A 22,354-nucleotide genomic window follows, 5' to 3' on the forward strand; every position below is an offset into this window, starting at 1 on the left:
TTCTTTGTATTGCTTGTTTGTATTGTTGTGAGGTAACTCCTTCAGAGAATACACGGATGTTCTTTTTTTTTTTTTTTTTTTTTTTTTTTTTTTTTTTTTTGGTTTTTCAAGACAGGGTTTCTCTGTGGCTTTGGAGCCTGTCCTGGAACTAGCTCTTGTAGACCAGGCTGGCCTCGAACTCACAGAGATCCGCCTGCCTCTGCCTCCCGAGTGCTGGGATTAAAGGCGTGTGCCACCACCGCCCAGCTACACGGATGTTCTTGATGCCTAATAGAAAGTCTGTATTGCTGCCTGGCAACTGCATGGTGAGCTTGACTAAATCATACAGCCTTGAACCTCTGATGGGAAGAACAGTCTTTGCGATTTATGAATTGCCTTCATCGACAAAGATTAAACACTGGAGTTGCCTTTTTATTAGACAGTTAAATGACAACAGCATTGCTACTCTTTGCTGAATGTTTTCTTTTTCTTTAAAATATATATGTAAAGAAAATTTTCCTAACCTTTTAAGTTTTGCTTTTTTTCTGATGAATTAAGTGGTTTTATCTTTAAATCATTTCTCATTTGACTCCAAGAAGTCAGGAGGAAACTAGCTCTTTTCTTGTCTAAATATCCAGTTTCGTTACTCATATTCTTTCTTTCTGTCTTTCTTAAGCTACTGAGACATAAACACTGTTCAGTCAAGTTCTTTACTATTCTATGACAGGGTGGATATCCCTACATCATTCAATAACATTTTCCTTTGAGTCCTCATCAGAAAGGTCTTTACTCTCCAGATTCCTAGCATATTTAGTTCCTGATAGCTTAGGTATGTCTAAAGATATTTTGGCTTTTCTTAGTCCCCCACCCCTTATTTCTGTGTATATAGATATTTTGCCTGCATATATTTCTGTGTATCACTTGTGTGTAAACAGTGCTCAAGGAGGCCAAAAAGAGGGTATTGGATACTCTGGGACTGAAGTCAACAGGTGTGTGTTGCTATGCTATCGGTGCTAGGAATCAAACTCACGTTCTTTGGATCAGCCAGTGCTCTTAACTGCTGGGCCATCGCTCCAGTTCTAGCTCTCTGATTTTTTTCTTTTTTTTAATTTTTAAATTTATTTATGTTCATTAGTATTTTGCCTGCATGTATTTCTATGTGGAACTGAAGTTAAAAGACAGTTTTTAACTGCCACGTGGTGCTGGGAATTGAATTTGGGATCTCTGGAAGAGCAGCCAGTGCTCTTAACTGCTGAGCCATCTCCCCAGCCCCCTCTCTCATTCTTTTACATCTTTACCAGCATCACTCACAGCAGTTTGGTTTTAGCAGAACGTACTTTTTAAAGCAAGTATGTACCTCAAAATTCCTCTAGTCTATATCGATGATTTTAGAGTGTGGCCATAGGATCTTACTCCTAGAGCCCATTTACTTTATTAGTTTGCTAAAATACCATGGATTGTCTTAATAGCAGCAGAAATTAAATTTTCAGAGTTCTGGAGTTCAAGAAATCAAAGAAAATCTGAGAAATCTAAGAAAAAGGTAAAAGTATATTAGATGTCTTGTGGGGGCCGACTTTCTGATTCGTGGTTGGCTGCCTTTCTGCTGTGTGTTCATGTGGCAAAACAAGTACGGGATCTCTCTTGGGCCTCTTTTTATTTATGAGCCTCTGCCTTTGTGACCTATCACTTTCCGAATGCACGTTTCTGAATCCCGTGACCTTGTTGGATAGGATCTCAGCATAAAGGCTTCTTGGTGAAGTGTGGTTTCCAAAGATTCTTAGCTGCTGCTGTAAGCCATAGTCTAAAAATATCAATGTAAAGTTCTAGAAATTAAGCTTTAAATTGTGTATATTCTGAGTAGTGTCATTTAGTCTTTTACCATCCCACCTTGGTCTAGTATATCCACACTGTATAAACCACTTGCCTATTAGTTCTTGGTAGCCACTTGAGTTATCAAATGAATGGTCATGGTATTGTAGGGGTTATATTCAGTTAGCCTTTATTTTATTCAGTAATGACTCCAAAGCTCAAAATTCAACAATACTGGCAAACGGAAGCAATTAAAGTACTTTCTTTGAGTGACAATGTAGTTAAAAAAAATAAGATCCTAAGATCTGTAGTAAAAAAACAAACCGATTTATGAAATGTAAGGGGCTAGTTTTGCTCTCTGAACCTCAAACTGCAAGTTGCAGCCTTAGTATATGATACAAATGCTTGGTTGGTATTGAAAAGCATTAAATTTATTAGTAGAAGGAAATGAATTTTTTTAAAATGGGTTTCAGAAAGCATCGAGTCTTCACAAAGAATTTGGCAACTCTGAACAAGTGGCACGAAACCATTGAATGCAAGTAAAGAATACTGGCAGGGTCAGAAAGAGACTTGGACTAGAATTATTTGTGTAACTTTATATAATATTTTGCTGTAATTGTCCTGATTAGTTACTAATTTATTGCTGTGTCTACTTAATAAGCAAAGTTTAGTTATAAAGCTTGTATATAGGAAAAAGTATGACATGAGGGAGTCAGTACTGTTCATAGTTTCAAGGATCTATTGAAAATGTTGGAATGAATTCCTTGCAGAAAAAAGGACATAAGATAGAGCCAGTTCATTTCTCATTTTGGTTACTGTTTACAAAATTTTATTTAAATAACAATACTTCAACACCCGTTTTTGGCTCAAAAGCTAAGTCCCTTTAACGGATGTTATGTGATTGCATCATAGTTGTAGGTGGTGGTGCATGCCTTCAATCCCAGTGCTTAGGAGGCGGAGGCAGGTGAATCCTGTGAGTTCGAGGTCAGCCAGGGCCGCACAGAGAAACCCTGTCTCACAAAACAAACTCACCCAAATCCATTCTGCCAACATATGCCTTTTAATTGGAGAGTTTAGATGTTCCGTGACTTACCCTCTTTCTTTAGGCAAGTGCTTTACCACTGAACTATACCTCACCCTTTCTCATCTCATATCTTCTGTACATTTCTAGTTGCATTCTTAGTGTTTTCTTTGAGCACTATAATTAACTTAATTTGTAGCTATATTTTGAATTAATAACACTTTGTAAAATGCTTTAATCCTATGTAGTCTCTCACCCCAAATTATGTAATATTTATCATGCAGATGCATAATTACCATTTTATTTAGTTGTCTTTTAAATTACGGGGGACAAAGAAGGAATACAAAATGCAAACTCCCTACTTTCTTTGTCAAATACCTTCAGATTCTATCTTAAATAATTTACAAATATTTAAACTATATAATCTAATGATTTATTTTTTATTAAGTACCCTACAAATAATATGGAGCTGAGTATATGAATAGTTTTGAAATACCATAGAGTCATACTAAAATAAATGAAGCCCCTTACAGTATAAAGCTCCTACCAGTCATACTAGGACTAGAAAATGAATCTTTTTTTTAATATTGTGAAAGTTTAATTTTGTCTCTGTTTTCAATCACAAAGATTCCCATTTCCATTAAAATGAAGGAAATAATTCAGCTTGTAGTTCTGTTTTAGTAAACTCCATGACTGACTCCCCAAGGAACATGAAGACTGCTTTTTATCTTGTGCGTACCTGCTGTGTTGTAATTTATACTTTTGATATATTTAAGAAAAATTACTACACCTCTCACTCTGTCTCCCCTCCCTCCTTCTCACTCACTTGGTACGTAGAGGGAGCAGGGGAGGATGGCATTCATAGGGCTTTCTTGACCTTAAATGACTGAGATCCTCTAAGGGATTGGGACCCACAGATTGTCAGTGGGTGTAATTGACTCACCCTTAATCAGCTTCTGATTTACATTTAAATGGCTTCTTTACTGAAACATAATCACGAAGACAGATACATACAACACATATTAGAACATCTGACTCAACTGCTCTTGAAGACCTACATTTCTCTCTCCTAGCTATTGTGTATCTTCGATATTTTGGTCACTCAGTACATAGGAATCCCATTCATGGCTCTACATGTTAAATATACAAATATAATTATATAAAATGCTTTTAAATGTTCTAGCAGTCTTTTCTCTTGAATTATTAATAACACTTTTTTTAAATTGGGTTTTGTTTTTCCTACTTTGTTTTTTAGGTTTATTGTGATCACAGGATTGTATAAAATGTATAGTAATAAATTGTATAAAAAGCAGTTTTCTTGTTTTTGAGTTTTCAAAAAACCCTCTTCATTTCTGGTTTTGGTCTATAGATTTGGGAAACTAGATTGATCTGGGACAGAAAATTACCTTTCTCTAGCAGATATCAGTTGCCCTTTCTGTTCTATTAACTATTCCTTCAAATCTTCATGCCTGGAGAAGCAAAAAGACAGCATTGGATCCCTTAGACTGAAGTTACAGATGTTTGTCATGGGTGCTGGGAATCAGAACTAGGTCCTCTGGGAGAGTAGCCAGTGCTCCTAGACCCTGAGCTATCTCCCCAGCACTGTTTTTAAAACTTCTAAATTAGCATACAAAATAGGCTTCATTGTGGCATTTTTATAATAGTCTGTTTTTGTTTGTCCTCTCCCATTGTTCTTTCCTATGTATCTGTCTTAAATCTCCCCGCCTCCAGTTGTCCCCTTTCTGCTTTCATGGTGTATGTGTCCTCTTGAACTCTTTTCTTCCTCACTACCTCTTCCATTCTTTGGTCCCTTCTCTAGATTCATGACCTATACTAACACACACACACACACACACGCTAACTAGGATCTGTGTATGAGAGGAAACATATTATTTGCCTTTCTAAATCCGGGCTACCTCACTTAATTTGCAGATCCATCTGCAAGTTTCTTCGCAAGTAAATAAGTTTTCATGTGGCACTTTTTTTTATTCGTTTTTTATCAGTGAATGGATATCTACACTGATTTCATTTTCTTGTCATTGTGAATAGGACCACAGTAAACATGGACACTTGAGCACCTTTGAGTCATACAGTAGTTACATGTTTTGTTGTTTGAGAAACCTCTATAGTGATTTTCTTATCTGTTATTCTGGTTTAGTTTCCTACCGTACATTGTAGACTGTTCAGTGAATCTCCAGTAAACTTTCAAAATAATGGGAATGTTTTCCTTCCTCATTGCTTGCCTGAAATCTTAGCTTGAGTTCATCTCTTTAAACAAAAAATAAGCTCCCAAAACACCCTCAAGTTGAACTGCTAAAACTCCTATAAAGACCTTCTTTGCCAGTGGTTCTATGGTTCAAGCAATTCTAAGACCTGTGCACTTGGACACTGTGCATGGTTGCAGCAAACAGAATTTTTTTAAAAGATTTATTTATTTATTTATTTATTTATTTATTTATTTATTTATTATGTTTACAACATTCTGCCTCCATGTATGCCTGCACGCCAGAAGAGGGCACTGATCTCATTACAGATGGTTGTGAGCCACCATGTAGTTGCTGGGAATTGAACTCAGGACCTCTGGAAGAGCAGCCAGTGCTTTTAAGCACTGAGCCTTCTCTCCAGCCCTATTTTTTTTTTTTTAAAGGAATTCTGGCAAAGTTTTATTAAAGGAGAACTATCCTGGTTTACTTTTCACCAGTCTGTTCTGGCAGGCTTCTAATAATATCAGAATCACCTGCGTCAGTAGAAGCCAATGTGCATACTCTGTAGTATTTTGCACGTACTGTGCCCATTTCAGTGTTATTGCCACTGTAGTGATAGACACCAGTTTTAGCCAATATGGCATAGTATTTTATTTCAGATTTCCTCAAAGCTGGGCAATTGTTGGTGAGGATAGCCTTCAGAACCTATCGTAGCACGTACTTTCCACTTTTCCTAACAAACTGGAGCCTAGAGTTGATGGACACCAGGGACTTCTCATCATGCAGAGAAGCAGCCATTATATTCCAGCCTTAGGTGTGAGACAGACAGCTTAACACTCTCCCTCCCTCCCTCCCTCCCTCCCTCCCTCCCTCCCTCCCTTCCCCCCTCCCCCCTCCCTCCCTCCCTCCCTCTCTCTCTCTCTCTCTCTCTCTCTCTCTCTCCCCCCTCCCTTCCCCCTCCCTCCCTCCCTCCCTCCCTCCCTCTCTCTCTGTTGTTGTTTTTCAAGTCAGTGTTTCTCCATGTAGCTTGTTTTTCGAGTAGTGTTTCTCTATGTAGCTTTGGTGCCTGTCCTGGAACCAGGCTGGCCTCAAACTCATAGAGATCCACCTGCCTCTGCTTCCCAAGTGCTGGGGATTAAAGGTATGCACTACCACCACCTGGCTCAGTATTTATTCTTTATGGCACTTTGTTAATCATTCTTCATGGCTTTTCTATGAAATCTTGGTATGAATTTTTGAGTGTCTTTGTTCTTATTTGCCTTTTGTTAATGTCAAGCATAGCATGTTGGATAATTCAGTGTTGCTATGCAACTGCTAAATTCAGTATTTATTATTGGCAAAACTGAGTAGTGTTAACATTCAGTGAACAGAGGACAGCAGAATGTGGATCTATAGTATACCGTGTCTAAGTGTAAAGTTAGTGTATTGAGGCAAGTGTGAACAGAAGAGAAATGACTTGTATATGGTTATTATTTAGAACAAAATTAGTTGCGACTAAATAGTTCTTTTATGACTAAATTTGTTGTTATTGTGCTGTTGACTGCTTGCTTACTAGAAAGTAAGTGTTCTTACTCCCCTCCCCAATACAGAACTTAAATCGGTAGCCCAGGCTGGCTGTGGAGCTTAATAAGTAGAGTAGCTCTGAACTTGTGGAATTCATTCTCACTTAACCTCTTGAATGCTGGATTATAGGCATACATCATATCCAGTGAGTGCCCCCCCCCCCATCTGTATTTTTTTTTTGGTAGTGATTATGTGTTACTGATATTCTTCAGTTGACCTATTTCAGGTTCTGTTCTTTGTAAATTTTAAATTATTATCTCTCAAGCTGTTACCTCTTTTTCTACTTTGCTAGTATTTCTTGCTGTATTTACATTTTCCTTTTTAGAAATTGAGACTTAGAGCACAGCATAACATAGTGATACTTGTAACCATAACACTCTGGAAACTAAGGTAGAAGGATCAGAGTTGGATATCACCCTGGGTTGTATACATAAACCAAGTTTCAAAAATAAATAAAATTTGCTTACTCTGGAAGTTTGACATTTCTTATAATTTTATATAAAACCAGGTGAAGAATATTAGGTTATTCTTTCATGTAAGAACTACCAATAATCAATCATCTTTGTCAGCTAGATTTTTAGATATTTAATTCTAAGATACTCAAATGTTTTCACTCCTATTTATAAAAATAAAAGTTTCTTTCTGGAAAATAAGAGGTTTTAAGAGTTGGAGACTGTTTTTGAGATTTACTTAAAGGAGCAGGGATTAGCTGTTGAGAGTAGAGTATATAGTCTCCAGGAGCTATGATAGATAGTATCTAGCTTTTAATCCTCATTATTGTCCCTAACCCAAATACTTCCTTCTTTTCGAATGTTTAGAAGAGCAAGAGGATACAGTAATTAATTATATTAGAGAATTAATTAGGGAAACAAGTTTCTATTTGATTAATGAGTAATTTAATTTTGCTATTTGAATAATTTGTCAAGAAATAAAGTAGACAATTGGCTTTCTAACAAAATGAAAAAGTTACAGTTTAAAACAATCTAAAAATAAACTTTAATTACAGTGCACCTTTAGCAGCTATTGTGTTGAAAATTACAGCTTTATAGGAAGTAGGACAAAAACATTTCCTGAATTACAGTGTTTTTGTTGTTTTTTTTTTCCAGTTAAACAAGATAGTGTTGTTTTTGAAGACTATCTTTTTCCTTTTAATTTTAATTGTACATGTATTGGGGTATTGTACCTGCCTATGTGTCTGTGTACCATGTGCATACAGTGCCTTTGTAGACCAAAAAGGGTATTGGACCCCTGGGACTGGTGTTACTAAGGGACAGTTAAGAGCTGCATACAAATGCTGGGAATCAAACCCTGGTCCTCTGGAAGAGAATCTGAGCCATCTCTCCAGCCCCTTAAAGGTCAGCTGTCTTTTCTTTCCTCTTTTGCTTTCCAAATTCGTTGGTATTTCTACACATTTGAAAAATAATAATGTGTCCCAAATGTGCATTAAATTCTTTGTAAAGGTCACAGTTAAAGTGCATACAGAATCACAGATCTTTTGTAATAAGTATTTGAACTTTATAGGGAGGTCCTTGGCTTCTTTTTTTTTTTTTTGCTGGTGTTGAGGGAGCTACTGCAGATTCCACTTTCTCAGGGTTTTCTCTTCCTTTCTTAACAACCCACAACAGCAAGATATTTAAGTTAACTTTCATTAACTACAAGGTAGTATTTGATGTAGTCAGTTAGAAAACCTGGTTTTCTTCTTTCACACTGGTGGGAGGACACAATGGTTTTAAACGTTTTTTACAGCTGTGTGAATTTTCTCTTTCTCTGTTCATGTACCTTGGTTTTACATTTATAAAGGAACTGATCAAGTAGTTAATATTACATTATGAAATAATACAGCGCTTTCCTTTTAAAATATAGTGAGAGGTGGGGAAACTGTTCTTGAGAATTTTCTTTAGAAAATTACTGACCTAAGAGAAATTTATGCATCAACTGTTAATGTAGAAAAAAAAAAAAGAGGACTATTTAGATTATTCTAGAAAGTTTATGAAATTCTGAAGCATGATACTTCTTTGGAAAGGCACTTTTTAAAATGCTAATTACTGTAAAATTTTGTAGAACAATTAGAGAACTGTGAATTTCCGTCATTGATTATTTCTAGTTTCTGGGTTTTTTTTTTTTTTTTTTTTTTTTTTTTTTTTTTTTTTTTTTTTTTTTGCTCTTGAATGTACTTTGAAGTTTTGCTGTGTTAATCATTAACAAATGCAAACACCCCTTTTTAGATTTGTGTGTGACTCTTTCCTAAGAATCTCTTCAATACTAACCAGTGATTCTTGAGAAACAGAAGAAAGCAATATTTTTTCAGTGAATATTGTGATGATGGATTTTATTTTATTTTATTTTATCCTTTCAGGATTTGAAAGTATTCTTGAAGGGCTGTTTGGACCTGCATTATTAAAAGATCTCAGTTTATTTAAAGGTATTAAAAATACTTGTGGTATTTCACAATCTTTGGTTAACACCCTGGTGATTTAGGTCTCATACTCAGTTTTGTAAGAGTTAAACTGCATTTGTGTTAGCATGCTTGTTTGTTCTATACTGTTAGTATGTGTGTAGGTAGCATAATTAATGAGCCGCTAGTGAAGAATTTTTAAGACAGAAGTGGTTGAGGGGTATAGTGGAAAAAATTTCAGGGTATGGCTGGGGGTAGAGTACAAATATTTGCATGTGTGGGACCCTGAGTTTGATTAAAACACAAGAATTTATTTGGGCAGTGGTGGCACACACCTTTAATCCCAGCACTTGGAAGGCAGAGGCAGACTTTGAGGCTAGCCTAGTGCCAGGACTGGTAAACAGAGAAACCCTGTTTTGGGGGAAGCACCCAGAAGCATTTAATGAGGGTTTTCTTACACTACATCATATTTTAAAGTTAGCTATAGTTTATTTTCTGAAAAAAATTTTTATGACTATTAAAACTTGTTTTCCTTACTTTTGCAGAGTGTGAACCAGAAAGCATTTCTGATTGGGCTTTTGATGAGAATTGTTTGTTCTGTTGGTTGAGAAGAGATAAAGTAAAGGTAACCAAGAAATTTGGGAAACTGTCTAGTATGGTATCTTAGTTTCCTTTTTAAAAAAAATTAAATCATTATATCCCGACATACATTCTTATGTATATTTAGGCAGAATAATTGACTGCGTCTCAAGCTGTTTATCTTTTATAAACTTTTATAAAAGTTTATGGCAATTTAAGAAATAGAAGTCTTGTGATACAAAAAGATAGTAGTTACCAATTAATGTAGACTTAAGACTTAGTAGGTTTATATTTTTAAATGTTTCTTTGTAAATGTTTCTGACCATGTTCAACCTTTGGGTTTCTGTTTTACTGCCTTGAAAAAAAAAAAAAACACAATTTTGTGCTGGAAATATTTCAGTTACTGAAAACTCATTGGTGGGTATCCTTTTCCCAACAGTTTCTTGCGACAAAGCCTCGGAAGCATTATGATTTATTCTTTATGTCCTAACTTGACTTCATTGGCAAACTTCTGTCAGTCACTCCTGTTGATTTTGTTCTTTTTCCATCTCTATGGTCATCACTGTAGTCCACACTCCTAGCATGATTTCTGGACATTTTCTTCAATGCCTCTTCTTTGTAGCTTGAAAATCTCTTGCCATTTCACCTTTCATAGTGGTGTAATCTATGTAATTTACACCAATTACTTTTTAGTTGGTATTAGGCCTTATTTTGTTCTGCCTTTTCTGAAAGTTTTGAGTATTTGTTCCTTTATTTCCAACTGCTGAAAATGGCCATACTTACATCTTCTTTGTATCAGTTATATTGCTGTTTTACTTCTTATTGTTGAAATGTAGTGTTTGCCATCTGAATGCCATCATTTGAGCAGTTTAAGAGCTTCTTAGATATATTAGGGCATCTTTTTCTTGTTTTCCCCATGAAAAATTGTTGATGCTACTATAGATGGTAGTCTATTTTTATTAAATTAAAAACAAAGGTTGTTTTGAAATTTTCTGGATTTGAATGAGTTAGAGAATAAAGCAACATTGTTAAGAGTAGGCTATAGATGGAGTTGATGTTTGATATTTAAATTCTGCGTGTTTGCATTTATGTGTATATCTTGGATACTGGCTATTGAGCAAAGCATTTAATTAGGAATTGTGGTAGGAAAGGAGAACCAGTTGCTTTTCAGATTAGAATTGGAAGAAAGCTATTCTCGGCCAAGTAATGGGTACAGTATGTTACTGTAATATGATTGAATTTTAACTTAAAATATTTTTCTGAGCCGGGCGGTGGTGGCGCACGCCTTTAATCCCAGCACTCGGGAGGCAGAGGCAGGAGGATCTCTGAGTTCGAGGCCAGCCTGGTCTACAAGAGCTAGTTCCAGGACAGGCTCTAGAAACTACAGGTTTCAAAACCCTGTCTCGAAAAACCAAAAAAAAAAAAAAAAAAATTTCTTTGGGGAGGGGATATGTGCACATATGTGTTTAGGTTTGCTCATCTTTATGCGTACGCATATAGAGGCTAGAGGGCTGACTTTGGATATCTTCCTCTATTGCTCTTCACTTTATCATTTGAAACAAGGTCTCACTGAACCTGGATGTCACTGCTGACATTCAGACTGTATGGCTAGTGAACCCTTGGCATCCATCTGTGTCCTTTGTTCACCTAGCTCCCTGCAGCTATTCCAGATGTGCACTCATCGTGCATGACCTTTCCGTGGCTTCTGGGGATCTGGACTTACTGAGTCATCTCTCCAAATGGAGAAAGGGTGTTTCTGTTTGACAGCTCAGTTGGTTCTAAGAGTCTGTTTTCTTCATGTGACACCACACAATATCTGTGATTTATGATTTTTTTTTTCAAGAGAGCCATGCAGTACTGGAAAATAGGAAGTGAAGAAGCCTAAGTAATATAAAACTTATAATATATAATATAAAAATATAAAATTTATTAATAGCCTTTGTTATATTAAATGTATTATATGTCCCGAGACTCTTTGCAGACATTTATAACATCTTATCTGAGAAAGATTAGAATTTAGAAATAAACCTATTACTTTGTAGCTTACCTATGTAAAAATAGAAAACAATGGCAATATCAAGAAAATATGATAATATCTAACAATGTTGTGCATGTTACTGGATTCTTGAGTTTGGGGTTAATGATGAGATAATCTAGAGAGTACGTCTGGAAAAACAGAAGTAATAGCCTGTTTGAGAAAGAGGTTGATGTTATGTATTTTTATAAGATAATTGGAATTTTAGTGACTAATGAAGCTGTTAGAATGAATAACGTAAATACAACTTTAATATTTACTTGTATGTAGGTGAAAAAAATCAAAAATAGCTAGCTATCTTTGGGAAATGGAACTGATAATCACCTATTGTTTACAGTGGTCATTCTTCCTGGGAGAATGTATTTCTATGACCTAAAGTTGTTGCTAGTATTGAGTCTTGTATACATACTGCTTTTTCCTGTGTATAAAAGATTATAGCTTATAATTGGGCACAGTAGGAAGCAAACAACAATGACTAAAGTTGTAACACTCAGAATGTTTCCTGTTTAAGCTTCTGCTCATCAGTTTAGTGCCTTTTCTGTCTTAACTAAGCGCTTGGTTGTATCATGGCTATAACTTTGTCAAAACTAGCACAAATTTTGCTTTCCTTCACATTTTCACAGATTGAGCCTGTCCCTCAATTGTTTTTTTTTTTTTTAAGATTTATTTATTTCACTTTATTGCGTGTATGCCTGGTGCCTGCTAAGGTCAAAAGAGGACATTGGGTCTCCTGGAAGTGAAATTACAGATGGTTGTGAGCTGCTTATGTGGATATTGGTACTTGAAACTGGATTCTCTGCAAGAACGAGTGCTCTTAATTAACTGCTGAGCCAGCTCTTCAGCCCCTCGTATTAGTTTATTAGCAGCCTCAGCATACAAGTTTTAAAATATTTTTATTTTTTAATCATGTGTATATGTGTATGTTGGAAGCAAGGGCTTGTGCCAGTGAATACCAGAGGTGTTGGATCCTTAAGATGGAATTTTGATGTGGGTGCAAAAAATTGAATTCTGGTACTTAAGGGAAGAGTAATACATGTTTTTAATCTGAGTCATCTATTCAGCTCAGCATATGATTTTTTTAACCCTTAGAATTTAAGAACCTTTCATTCATATGAAGTATTTTATGGCATATTGGAATTTCCAGCTTCACTACATTAGTGTTTTGGGCATTATTTAGTAAGATACAGTCTTTAACTATAGACAGCACTATGATAGCGTGGCAGTTCATTTGGTGACTGACATATGACATAAGACTGTTGTGTATGGTGTGCATGTACCAGACCAGAGTGCGGCAGCTTGAGATTTCACCTCACTACCTGTAATAGCACATACTAAAACTTGTGAATTATTACTGGGATTTTGCATTTAATAATTGACATGGGTAGCTTAAACTATGGAAAGTAAAACAACTAATAAGAGAAACTACTTTAGTAAAATACCACAGAGATTAGGGAATATAATTTATAGGTAACGATAGCCATCTTTTGAGTAACCTCTCTGCCAATACTTTTTTGTATGTTTTGGTTTAATCCTCAAAATAATCCCGTGAAGTTGGCTTAAAGATATTCTAATTTTACAAATAAGAAAATGGAACGAAGGGTCAGAGCCTGTTACAGGCAAAGCCACATAGTTGAGATTTCACATTTGTTTTTGGCATTAATCCAGTTTGTTAACAAAAATAGCAATGGAAATGCTGAACATGAGAGGAAGAATTCAGCAGGACTTGGGATGAGGAAAATAAATGAGTGTAAAATAGTTAAGTGTAGTTTTTTTTTTGTTTGTTTGTTTGTTTGTTTTTGTTTTTTTTTGTTTTGGTTTTTCGAGACAGGGTTTCCCTGTAGTTTCTAGAGCCTGTCCTGGAACTAGCACTTGTAGACCAGGCTGGCCTCGAACTCAGAGATCCGCCTGCCTCTGCCTCCCGAGTGCTGGGATTAAAGGCGTGCGCCACCACCTCCCGGCTCAGTGTAGTTTGAAATGGCCGGTTTTAGCTATGCTGGGAGCCAGTGAGTCCCTGACTTCTTGACTTGCTTACATCTTTTCCTTTTTTGTTTATTGGCAAAAGTAAGTATTCTGTATATTTACTAAAAAAGAAGCAAGAGATTTCATAAATTTGAAAAATTATATTAATGTGTATTTTGGGTGTATCCATCTGCTAAGAACATATTTGTAATCCTCATTACTTACTCACCTGCTTCTTAAATTTTTGGGGAGGGGTATTGTTTTTGTTGTTGTTTTGAGATAGATTTACTTATAGACTGTGTTGGTTTTACACTGCTAATCCTCCCGTGTACCAGGTGATTTCTCTCTTGCCTGCTAGTTCCTAAATAAACACTCTGAGGCTTATAATATTATGGCTTATTATTAGCTAGCTCTTAAAACTTATATTGACCTATTTCTATTAATCTATATCTTACCATGAAGCTTGTGGCTTGTTACCTCACATCTTTCTTCCCCTTAGGCTGCTAGCATCTCCTTGACTCTCTGCCTTCTTTCTCTCTGTATTCTATTTGGCTTTGCTGCCTAGCTATAGCCTGCCCTGCCATAGGCCAAAAGCAGCTTCTTTATTAACCAATAATAATAAAACATATTCACAGCATGCAGAGGGGCATTCCACATCGCTCCTGCCTCAGTAGCCTGAGTGCCACCATGCCTGGCATTTAGCCTTTAAAAGATTTTTTTTAAGGCATAAAATGGGCATGATGGTGCCATAATATCTAGAACCCCAGGTAGGAAGCATTAAAGACAAATTCCCCAATCTCATGTAAGTATTTTTAGAGCTAAATGATCATACAAGAGAATATAAATAATAAAAACAATAGATGTTACTGGAGTTGCTTTATCTAGGAAGTAGAACCTAATTTGTACCTCAAGAAAATCTGTACTAAAGTAGTTGATGTAAGTAGTTGTTTTTTAGTGTGCAGTAGAGAGATATATTCATGATGAGAAAATCATAGGATCTAGCAGTAACCCAGATAATGAGCCTGAACTAGACATTTTTAATTTGAATACTCATAGGGATTCATTTAGGAAATCTGGTCTAAAGTATTACCGGTACTTGGTGATTATAGATGTATTATGTAAATGTTTAGTGGATTAGTAGAAGGAATCAGCTTCCAAGCTCAGGTGGCTTTTGAGGAAGGGAAGAAAGGTGAAGCAGCCAAATGAAGTTACTTGGAAAGCAGTTTATAGTGAAAATAAGCATAGAATTGAAAATGTTCAGTCCAAATAGAGTTTTGTAAATTAAATTGAAATACAGTATACAGGATGAAAACTTGGGAGAATTTTGAAGCAAATGATATTATGGGAGATAAATCTTTAAGATTTACAGAGGACCTTCATTTTAGGAAGTGAAAAAAATCAAATTGGAAAGAACAGTAGAGTAAAAGAGTTGCCTGCTTCGCATCAATATATTTCAGGTCCACACGTAACAAAATACAGGGTCTGTTGTCATCTTTATTGTACTTTCATAGACACTGGGCCGTTTGTCAGAGTAGAATGGACCTTAAATGAGGTGAATAAATGCCCCCAGAATATACTCATGAGAGAATGGCATGTCAAGATCACTGATAATGAGTCTGTAAGACTGTAAGTCTGACAGCATCAGTGAGAAACTAGGTGATTGTGTATGTTAAGCAATGAATACATAGTACTTATTTTTCAAGTAATTAAAAAGAATGATAAGGAAAACAAACAGAGAGTGAATAAACAAAGGGTTTAAGACAAGATTTTTTGGAGTAGGATGGAACCTTGAGCACTATTTATATTCTTAGAAGAAGCTGGAGAGGAAGAAATTAAAGCAGCTTAGGATGCTGGAGACATGCCTCAGTGAATAAGATTTTTATACTGCTCTTGCAGAGGAGACCCAAGTTCGCTTCTAGCTGTCCTGTCAAACTGCTCACAACTATCTGAAACTCCAGCTCCAGGGAACCCAATATTCTTTTCTGGACTCCACTAGCATAGCCCCTTCCCCATGTGCATACACCCATAGACAGAAACATATATACATATAATTAAAATTGTAAAAAAAAAAAAAAACAGAAGGAGAGTATGGCTGAATATGGCAAGATGGTAAGAAACCCAACAAGAAATTAGCTACAAACCGTGGTGGAGATTAGGACACACTTGGTGTAACTCTCGAGTCACAGTTGTTAGGGATTCAACATGGCAAGAATGCCTTTAGTTAATTAAGCATTAAGACTCTTGAACGTGGCGCACGCCTTTAATCCCAGCACTCAGGAGGCAGAGGCAGGCGGATCTCTGTGAGTTTGAGACCAGCCTGGTCTACAAGAGCTAGTTCCAGGACAGGCTCTAAAGCTGCAGAGAAACCCTGTCTCGAAAAACCAAAAAAAAAAAAAAAAAAAAAAAAAAGACTCTTGGCCTCTAACTTCTTTATAGAACTTCCTCATTTGGATTACTATTCAGAATGTCCTAGCATACCAACAACAAGAAAGGTAGTTTCGTGAGAAAAATCTTGGTAAAATGGCTTCATTCAACATTGTATTTTGAAGCAAGAAGCATTACTAAAGTCTTCATATTAAATAGAAAATTAATCTTGTTGATATTACACTTTGTTAACATAAAAAGTGAGGCAATTTCAATAGACATTAAGGTTCTAAGATTTTACTGATTTTAAAGTTCTGTGATTCTCTAAAAAAAGTTTTCTTCCTTTTCCTTGAGCCCCCCCTCACTCACACTGTCCATCTGTCCGTCTACCCACCCACCCACCCATCCATCCATCCATCCATCCATCAAATCCATCATCCATCCATCCATCAAATCCATTATCCATCCATCCATCCATCCATCCATCCATCCATCCATCCATCCATCCATCCATCCATCCATCGTCTGTCTGTCTATTGTATTCAATACAATACAGTAGTCTAGTAAGAGAATTAAGAAATAGAATATTGCTGGGCGGTGGTGGAACATGCTTTTAATCCCAGCGCTTGGGAGGCAGAGGCAGGTGGAACTTTGTGAGTTGGAGGTTATCCTGGTCTACAGAGCAAGTTCAGGACAGCTAGGGCTGTTATACAGAGAAACCTTGTCTCAAAAAAACAAAAAAGAAAAGGAAGGAAGAAGGAAAGAAATAGATAATGCACCATATAAAACTAGTGCTGTCTCATGTACAGATATAGTGCTGTATAGGAGTTCATATTGCTTAGACTTTATAATGCTATTATTCTAAATGGATGGTTTTTATGTCCTTGCACTTAAAATGATGATGGACATCTACGGACAGCCATAGTCTCAAGAGGATTGGGGATAAAAATTTCAGAAAGCCTTCTCATGTATTGGACTTTTGAATAAAAATTGGAAATAGTATCAGTTTTGGATTTCCAATAAGTAGAAATCCTTGGGCTGGAGAGATGGTTCAGAGGTTAAAAATACTGACTACTCTTCCAGAGGTTCTGAGTTCAATTCCCAGTACCCACATGGTGGCTCATAACCATTTGTAACGAGATCTGATGCCCTCCTCTGGTGTTTAGGCTTACACACAGTCAGGACATGGTATAGATAATAAATAAATAAATCTTTTTAAAAAGAAGAAATCCTTACTATTATCCTTATTATTTTGAGGATGACTTACATTTATCTTTAATACTTTTTAATTGCTTGTTCTTGTGTCATGTAAAAAAAATATCCACAGCAAATGGTTAGTTGCTGTACATTTTGAATACTACATTAAAACACAGTTTCTGTAGAGTTCCTTTAGGAAGTTCCAAAAGACAGGTGCCTAGAGGATAATTCATTTTCTTTCAGATGCCTACAGGGTGGTTGCCATTTTCTTTCACCTTACAAGGTTGCAGGTCTGCTTCATTAAATGTGTGTGGGACTGGGGGTGGGAGTGCTGGAATAGTTAACCAGTTTGATAGGGATTGTATTAAACACTTAGATTGTTTGGAGTAGTATCAACATCTTAATACTAAATAGTTGTCTGTTTTATAAAAAGGATTTACTTACTTCCAATAGTAAAATCAGCAACTGTTCATTATACTCTTTGCACAAAAGTACCAGCCAGTGGGAGATAAAGGTACTGGATGATACTAAGTCATGGATCTAGTATTCATATGAGAAACCCTTGAGCAGTGGGGCAGCTGGCTGAAGGTCTCTTATTTTAATACTAATGGCAACAGACTTGAGACTCTTTTTGGTTCCTTTCTGTCTTTTCATGACAGAGTTTCTCTATGTTAACAATCCTGGTTGTCCTGGAACTTGCTTTATAGACTAGGCTGGCCTCTAACTCACAGAGATTCACCTGCTTCTGCCTCCCATTTTTTTTTAAGTTTTTTTGTTTTGTTTGTTTGTTTTTTCCTTCGAGACAGAGCTTCCCTGTGTAACTGTATACCAAGCTGTCCTTGAACTCACTGAAATCCTCCTGCCTCTGCCTGCTGGGATTAAAGATGTGTTCCACCATCTCCTGGCTTTCTTACTACTCTTTACAAATATTCCGAGGGATTTTGTCAGATCATTGAGTTTTCAAAGTCTTATTTTTAAAAAATGTCTATGTTAATGTCTCTACCTCTTTGAAATCCTAATTCTTGTAGATTCATTAGTGTTGAACCATTACTTTCCTTGTGTTTCAGGTCTTCACATACTCACTTTTCAGACGTATTAACAGTCACTCCCAAATTAAAAATGCTTCAGTGTCTTTCAGCCTTTAAATTTAGTTGTATTCCTACTCATTAACTTGGTATTATGCTTAGCCAAACTGAAGACAGCATTTATATATAGCAAAAATTGTATTAAGCACGATTTATACTTTGTTTATATAGACAATAATTTAAGATTCTCTTATATAATTGAACTTAAAGTAAATGAACATTTAAAGTGATGGAGTCATTTTATCTAGGACTTGCTGGCATTTTAAAAAGATGAGGGAGATTGGCATTTAAATCAATGAATTGCATCTTGTCAGCTCTTTTTAACTCATTGCTTAAAATGTCAGAAAGCCATGGATAACAGGCAGGGCTGTAGCTTTAGAATCATGATTCTGGAAGGCTTTTCTAACATAATTACTAAAAAAAACTTGTGTATATACATTTGCTTTTAGTTCCTGTGTTTTTATGCCCCATGGCATGAATTCATAACAGTTACACCTAAATTTAGATAATCAAGGCACACAGTAGGTATGTATTTAGATAGGAGTAGCTTCCAAAAGTCATTCTTTGATTTTTGTATTACACGTAGGATACCCAGGCTGCTTTATTTTCCTCAAGTGAAACTTGTCATTTGATTTTTCCATCTTCTTTTCTTTCATTCCCTTAAGAGAAAATAAACAGCCATTTATTTAAGTTTTCTTTCTCCTCTCGTCTTACCTCCCCAGATGTAGGGTGACAAATGTTAGACTTAAAAAAAGAAATGGAGCTGGGCGGTGGTGGCGCACGCCTTTAATCCCAGCACTCGGGAGGCAGAGGCAGGCGGATCTCTGAGTTCGAGGCCAGCCTGGTCTACAAGAGCTAGGTCCAGGACAGGCTCTAAAAAAGCTGCAGAGAAACCCTGTCTTGAAAAACCAAAAAAAAAAAAAAAATGGTAAGAAATGTTCGGCCTTACTATTTAAAATTTAACTTTATTAACAGTTTATTGCTGTGAGGGCTGACTTTCATGCTGATATAGGTTTCTTGCTTTGTTTATTCAGTGACACCTTTGCTATTCCAGGGACCCCTGGAGCAATGGTTGTTTTAAGTCTGGGAAAAGTTTCACATTTCTGTCAGGTCAGCAAAATGTGCTCTGTCACTAAGTCTTGCCCAAAGACTGCTTTTTAAATACCTTAAAATTAAAAGAAGGGACTGTGTATGCAGCAGAACTTGCATGTGGTTTGTAAGACCTAAGTTTGTGTGACCCTTAACAGAACAATTCTTACTTTGAGTGGAACGTTTACTCTCAGTGACACATTTGGAACCTTGTATCTTTTCTACCCTGAAACTAATTTTCAGTGATCTTTCAAATTTGAAGTAATATTTTTATACAGTAAAACTAATTCAAAGAGTAGTGTTAGCTGATTTTGGTAAATGTTTTCAGATATATATATATATATATATACACACACATACATACATACATACCTTGATGTTTTCCTCATTCTGCTTCCCACAGTCATCCAGGCTTATGCAATCACTAGAGTTTTATCTTTCCTAGAATTATGTATGATCCTGCAATGTGCAGTCCTATGTTTGGCTGTTTTAGCGTAACATAAATTTTTAAGGTTCCTATTTGTTTTTATGTATGTTTTGTCCCCCCCCTTTCTCTCTCTCTGTCTGTGTGTGTGTGTCTCTCTTGTCTCTGTCTCTTTGTTTTATTTCAAGATAGGGTTTCACTGTGTAGCCCTGACTGTCCTGGAACAATAGTTATGTATAGACCATGCTGGTCTTGAACTCACAGAGATCCACCTGCGGCATGCACCACCAGTGCCTGGCCTTTTTATTTTCTTTGTAATTTCCTTAGCATAGGCACGACCGAATTTAGTTCTTCATTTTTATTAAAACATTTTATGTATAGGAGTGTCTTCCCTGCACATATATATGTATGTATACCGCATATGTGCCTAGTGCTTGCAGTGGTCAAAAGAAAGTGTCAGATACCCTGAAACTGGAGTTAAAGAATGTTGTGAGCTACCTTATGATGCTTGGAAAGCAACCTCCATCCTCTGTAAGAATAGTGAGTGCTCTCATCCTCTGGGGCATCTCTGTCCCCAGGTGTTCATTTTTTTATGCACCACCGAATTGTTGTTAGATGATGACTATTGTGACTTACTTATTTATAAGTCTCTTTGAGGGCATTGAATCTATTTTCATGCTGTGTTATTTATCATTTATCAACCATATAAGGGGAAACCAGTGTCCCATATCGTTCCAGGGTTAGTGTTCTCAGTCTTCACGTTATCCAGTGGGTATCTGTCTGATGACAGTTGTAGTTTTTATTTCTTGGATGACATTTGATGTTGAAATTTTCATTCATATTCATCTTTCCCTTTTTTTCCATTTCTTTCTCTATTCATACATAGACTGACTCTGTCTCTCTTTGTCTGTCTCTCTCTCTGTCTCTCTCTCTCTATGTGTGTGTGTGTTAAAATATTTCTTTGGCCTGTTTACCATTTAAAGAAATTTACTATGTTATAATCATTTTTATGTTTTTTTAGTTTTATAATAGATTTATTTTTAAAGGGTAAAACACTTAGACAATTTAAATACAAGTCCAAAAGAAATGCTGTCAATCAGCTATGAGGAGGAAGCTATGAAACTTTATTCATATACATCTTTCTTATCTGCAATGTAATCTACAATTTCTTGTGGATTCATTAACTTCTCTGCATCTGTATCAGGAATTTCAAATCCAAGTTCGTCTTCCATGGCCATAATAATCTCCACTTGGTCCAAACTATCTAATCCCAGATCTTTCATAAGATGAAAATTTACTGAGAGCTTTTCTGGGTCAGTCTTGTCATAGAGTTTCAAGACACTCAGTTCTTAATTCCCTCTAACATCAAAGGGAGTACGCCACTGTACTGGAGGCCCAAGTGTGTGACCCTTTCAGGCACCTGTGTGAGGGCCAGGGCGGGCCACAGAGTCCTAGACCTCCTCCGGGCTCCCTCAGGGCAAACAGTGGTGCTTAGTTTCCAGGCCAATGCCAATGTGGGAAGCAAGGCAGGCGGTGGACACAGACGGAAAGGACACAAGCCACCATGGCTGCGCCAACCCAGAATGCACTCCTTTATGTATTTTTTATAAACTTTTTGGTCAGGTGTGATGTACAGCTATTTTCTCTCAGGCTGTAGCTTGTTCTTTCCCTCCCTTTTATTAAAGATTTATTCTGGAAATCAAACTTAGGTCTCCAGGAGTATGTGGTAAGTGACTTCACCCACTAAGCCATGTCACCAGCCCACTCAGATTTTTTTTTTTTTTTTTTTACAATGGCACAAAATAGACTGAAACGCCCTCTAGATTTGAAAACATCTTTTGGAGATTTTTATTGCCCTGCTACTCCAGAAAGTAGTAAAGCACAATATTAGGTGACAAGAGGACATATTTTCAAGGATTTCTATTTATTTTTATTCTTATGTGTATGAGCATTTTGCATGCATGTATGTCTGTACACTGTGTGTGTGTAGTGCCAAGTAGGCTGGAAAAGGTCAATGGATCCCCAGTAGTTACAGACTGTTGTTAGCTACCATGTGGGTATTGGAGGTCGATCTTGGGTCCTCTGGAAGAGTAGCCAGTGCTCTTAACTGCTGAGCCATCTCTCAAACCCATGTTTAAGTTTTTAGTAAAGAACTTGATGTCTTCTTACTGGAGAAGATCTTATCCTGTTCATTATTTCTCCTTATCACTGTTGCTCCTTTAGAATTGAATGTTATTTCATCAATAACTGTATGGTTAATTACTCAGTACTGTGTGATTATGATAATCAAGTGGATTTTGGAGACAGAATCAACTGTAGGTGTAACTCCTAAAAGATAGAAATTCTCGCTTGTCAGGAGCCAGTTTTTTGTGGTGACTTATGCTGCTATCCTACCCATTGGTTCCTATGTTCCAGGGTAGAGAGGTGTGAGGATTAGAGATGTTAAGTAGGAGGAACAGAGATAAGAAACACAGAGACAGAATAGTAACAGGGAGGGCAACTCAGCGAACACTGAATGCTGAATTTGCCTGTGCTATTTTTCATACACTTTTATACCCCAATACAAAAGGGAGGAGGAAGGCAAGAGGCTGTTTTAACATGATACAAAAGACAACCAGAATAGTTACTTGTTTCAATACTTGAGACATCAA

At 36.5% G+C, this 22,354-nt stretch overlaps 1 protein-coding gene and 1 pseudogene across 10 annotated transcripts in view; one reads left to right on the top strand and one right to left on the bottom strand.

The window, feature by feature from the left end:
* The window catches only part of Lcor (ligand dependent nuclear receptor corepressor), a 113,162-nt gene that overhangs the window by 37,094 nt on the left and 53,714 nt on the right, over positions 1-22,354 (top strand). For 6 of the 10 annotated variants that reach the window (XM_038316834.1, XM_038316840.1, XM_038316799.1 and 3 more), the window contains 2 exons: positions 8,933-8,998; positions 9,517-9,596. The exons of 3 other annotated variants lie outside the window; for them this stretch is intronic. Coding sequence is in view for 5 of the 7 variants with exons in the window: in XM_038316799.1 (XP_038172727.1) it covers positions 8,933-8,998; positions 9,517-9,596 (146 nt within the window). In the remaining 2 variants the exon portion in view is untranslated. The remainder of the gene's footprint in view (positions 1-8,932; positions 8,999-9,516; positions 9,597-22,354) is intronic. One more of the 10 variants, XM_038316806.1, reaches the window with a different exon arrangement.
* Positions 5,497-5,811, bottom strand: LOC119805052 (annotated as a pseudogene).

This window comes from Arvicola amphibius, chromosome 1 (genome assembly GCF_903992535.2).
Source record: "Arvicola amphibius chromosome 1, mArvAmp1.2, whole genome shotgun sequence".
Classification (NCBI taxonomy): Eukaryota; Metazoa; Chordata; class Mammalia; order Rodentia; family Cricetidae; genus Arvicola; species Arvicola amphibius.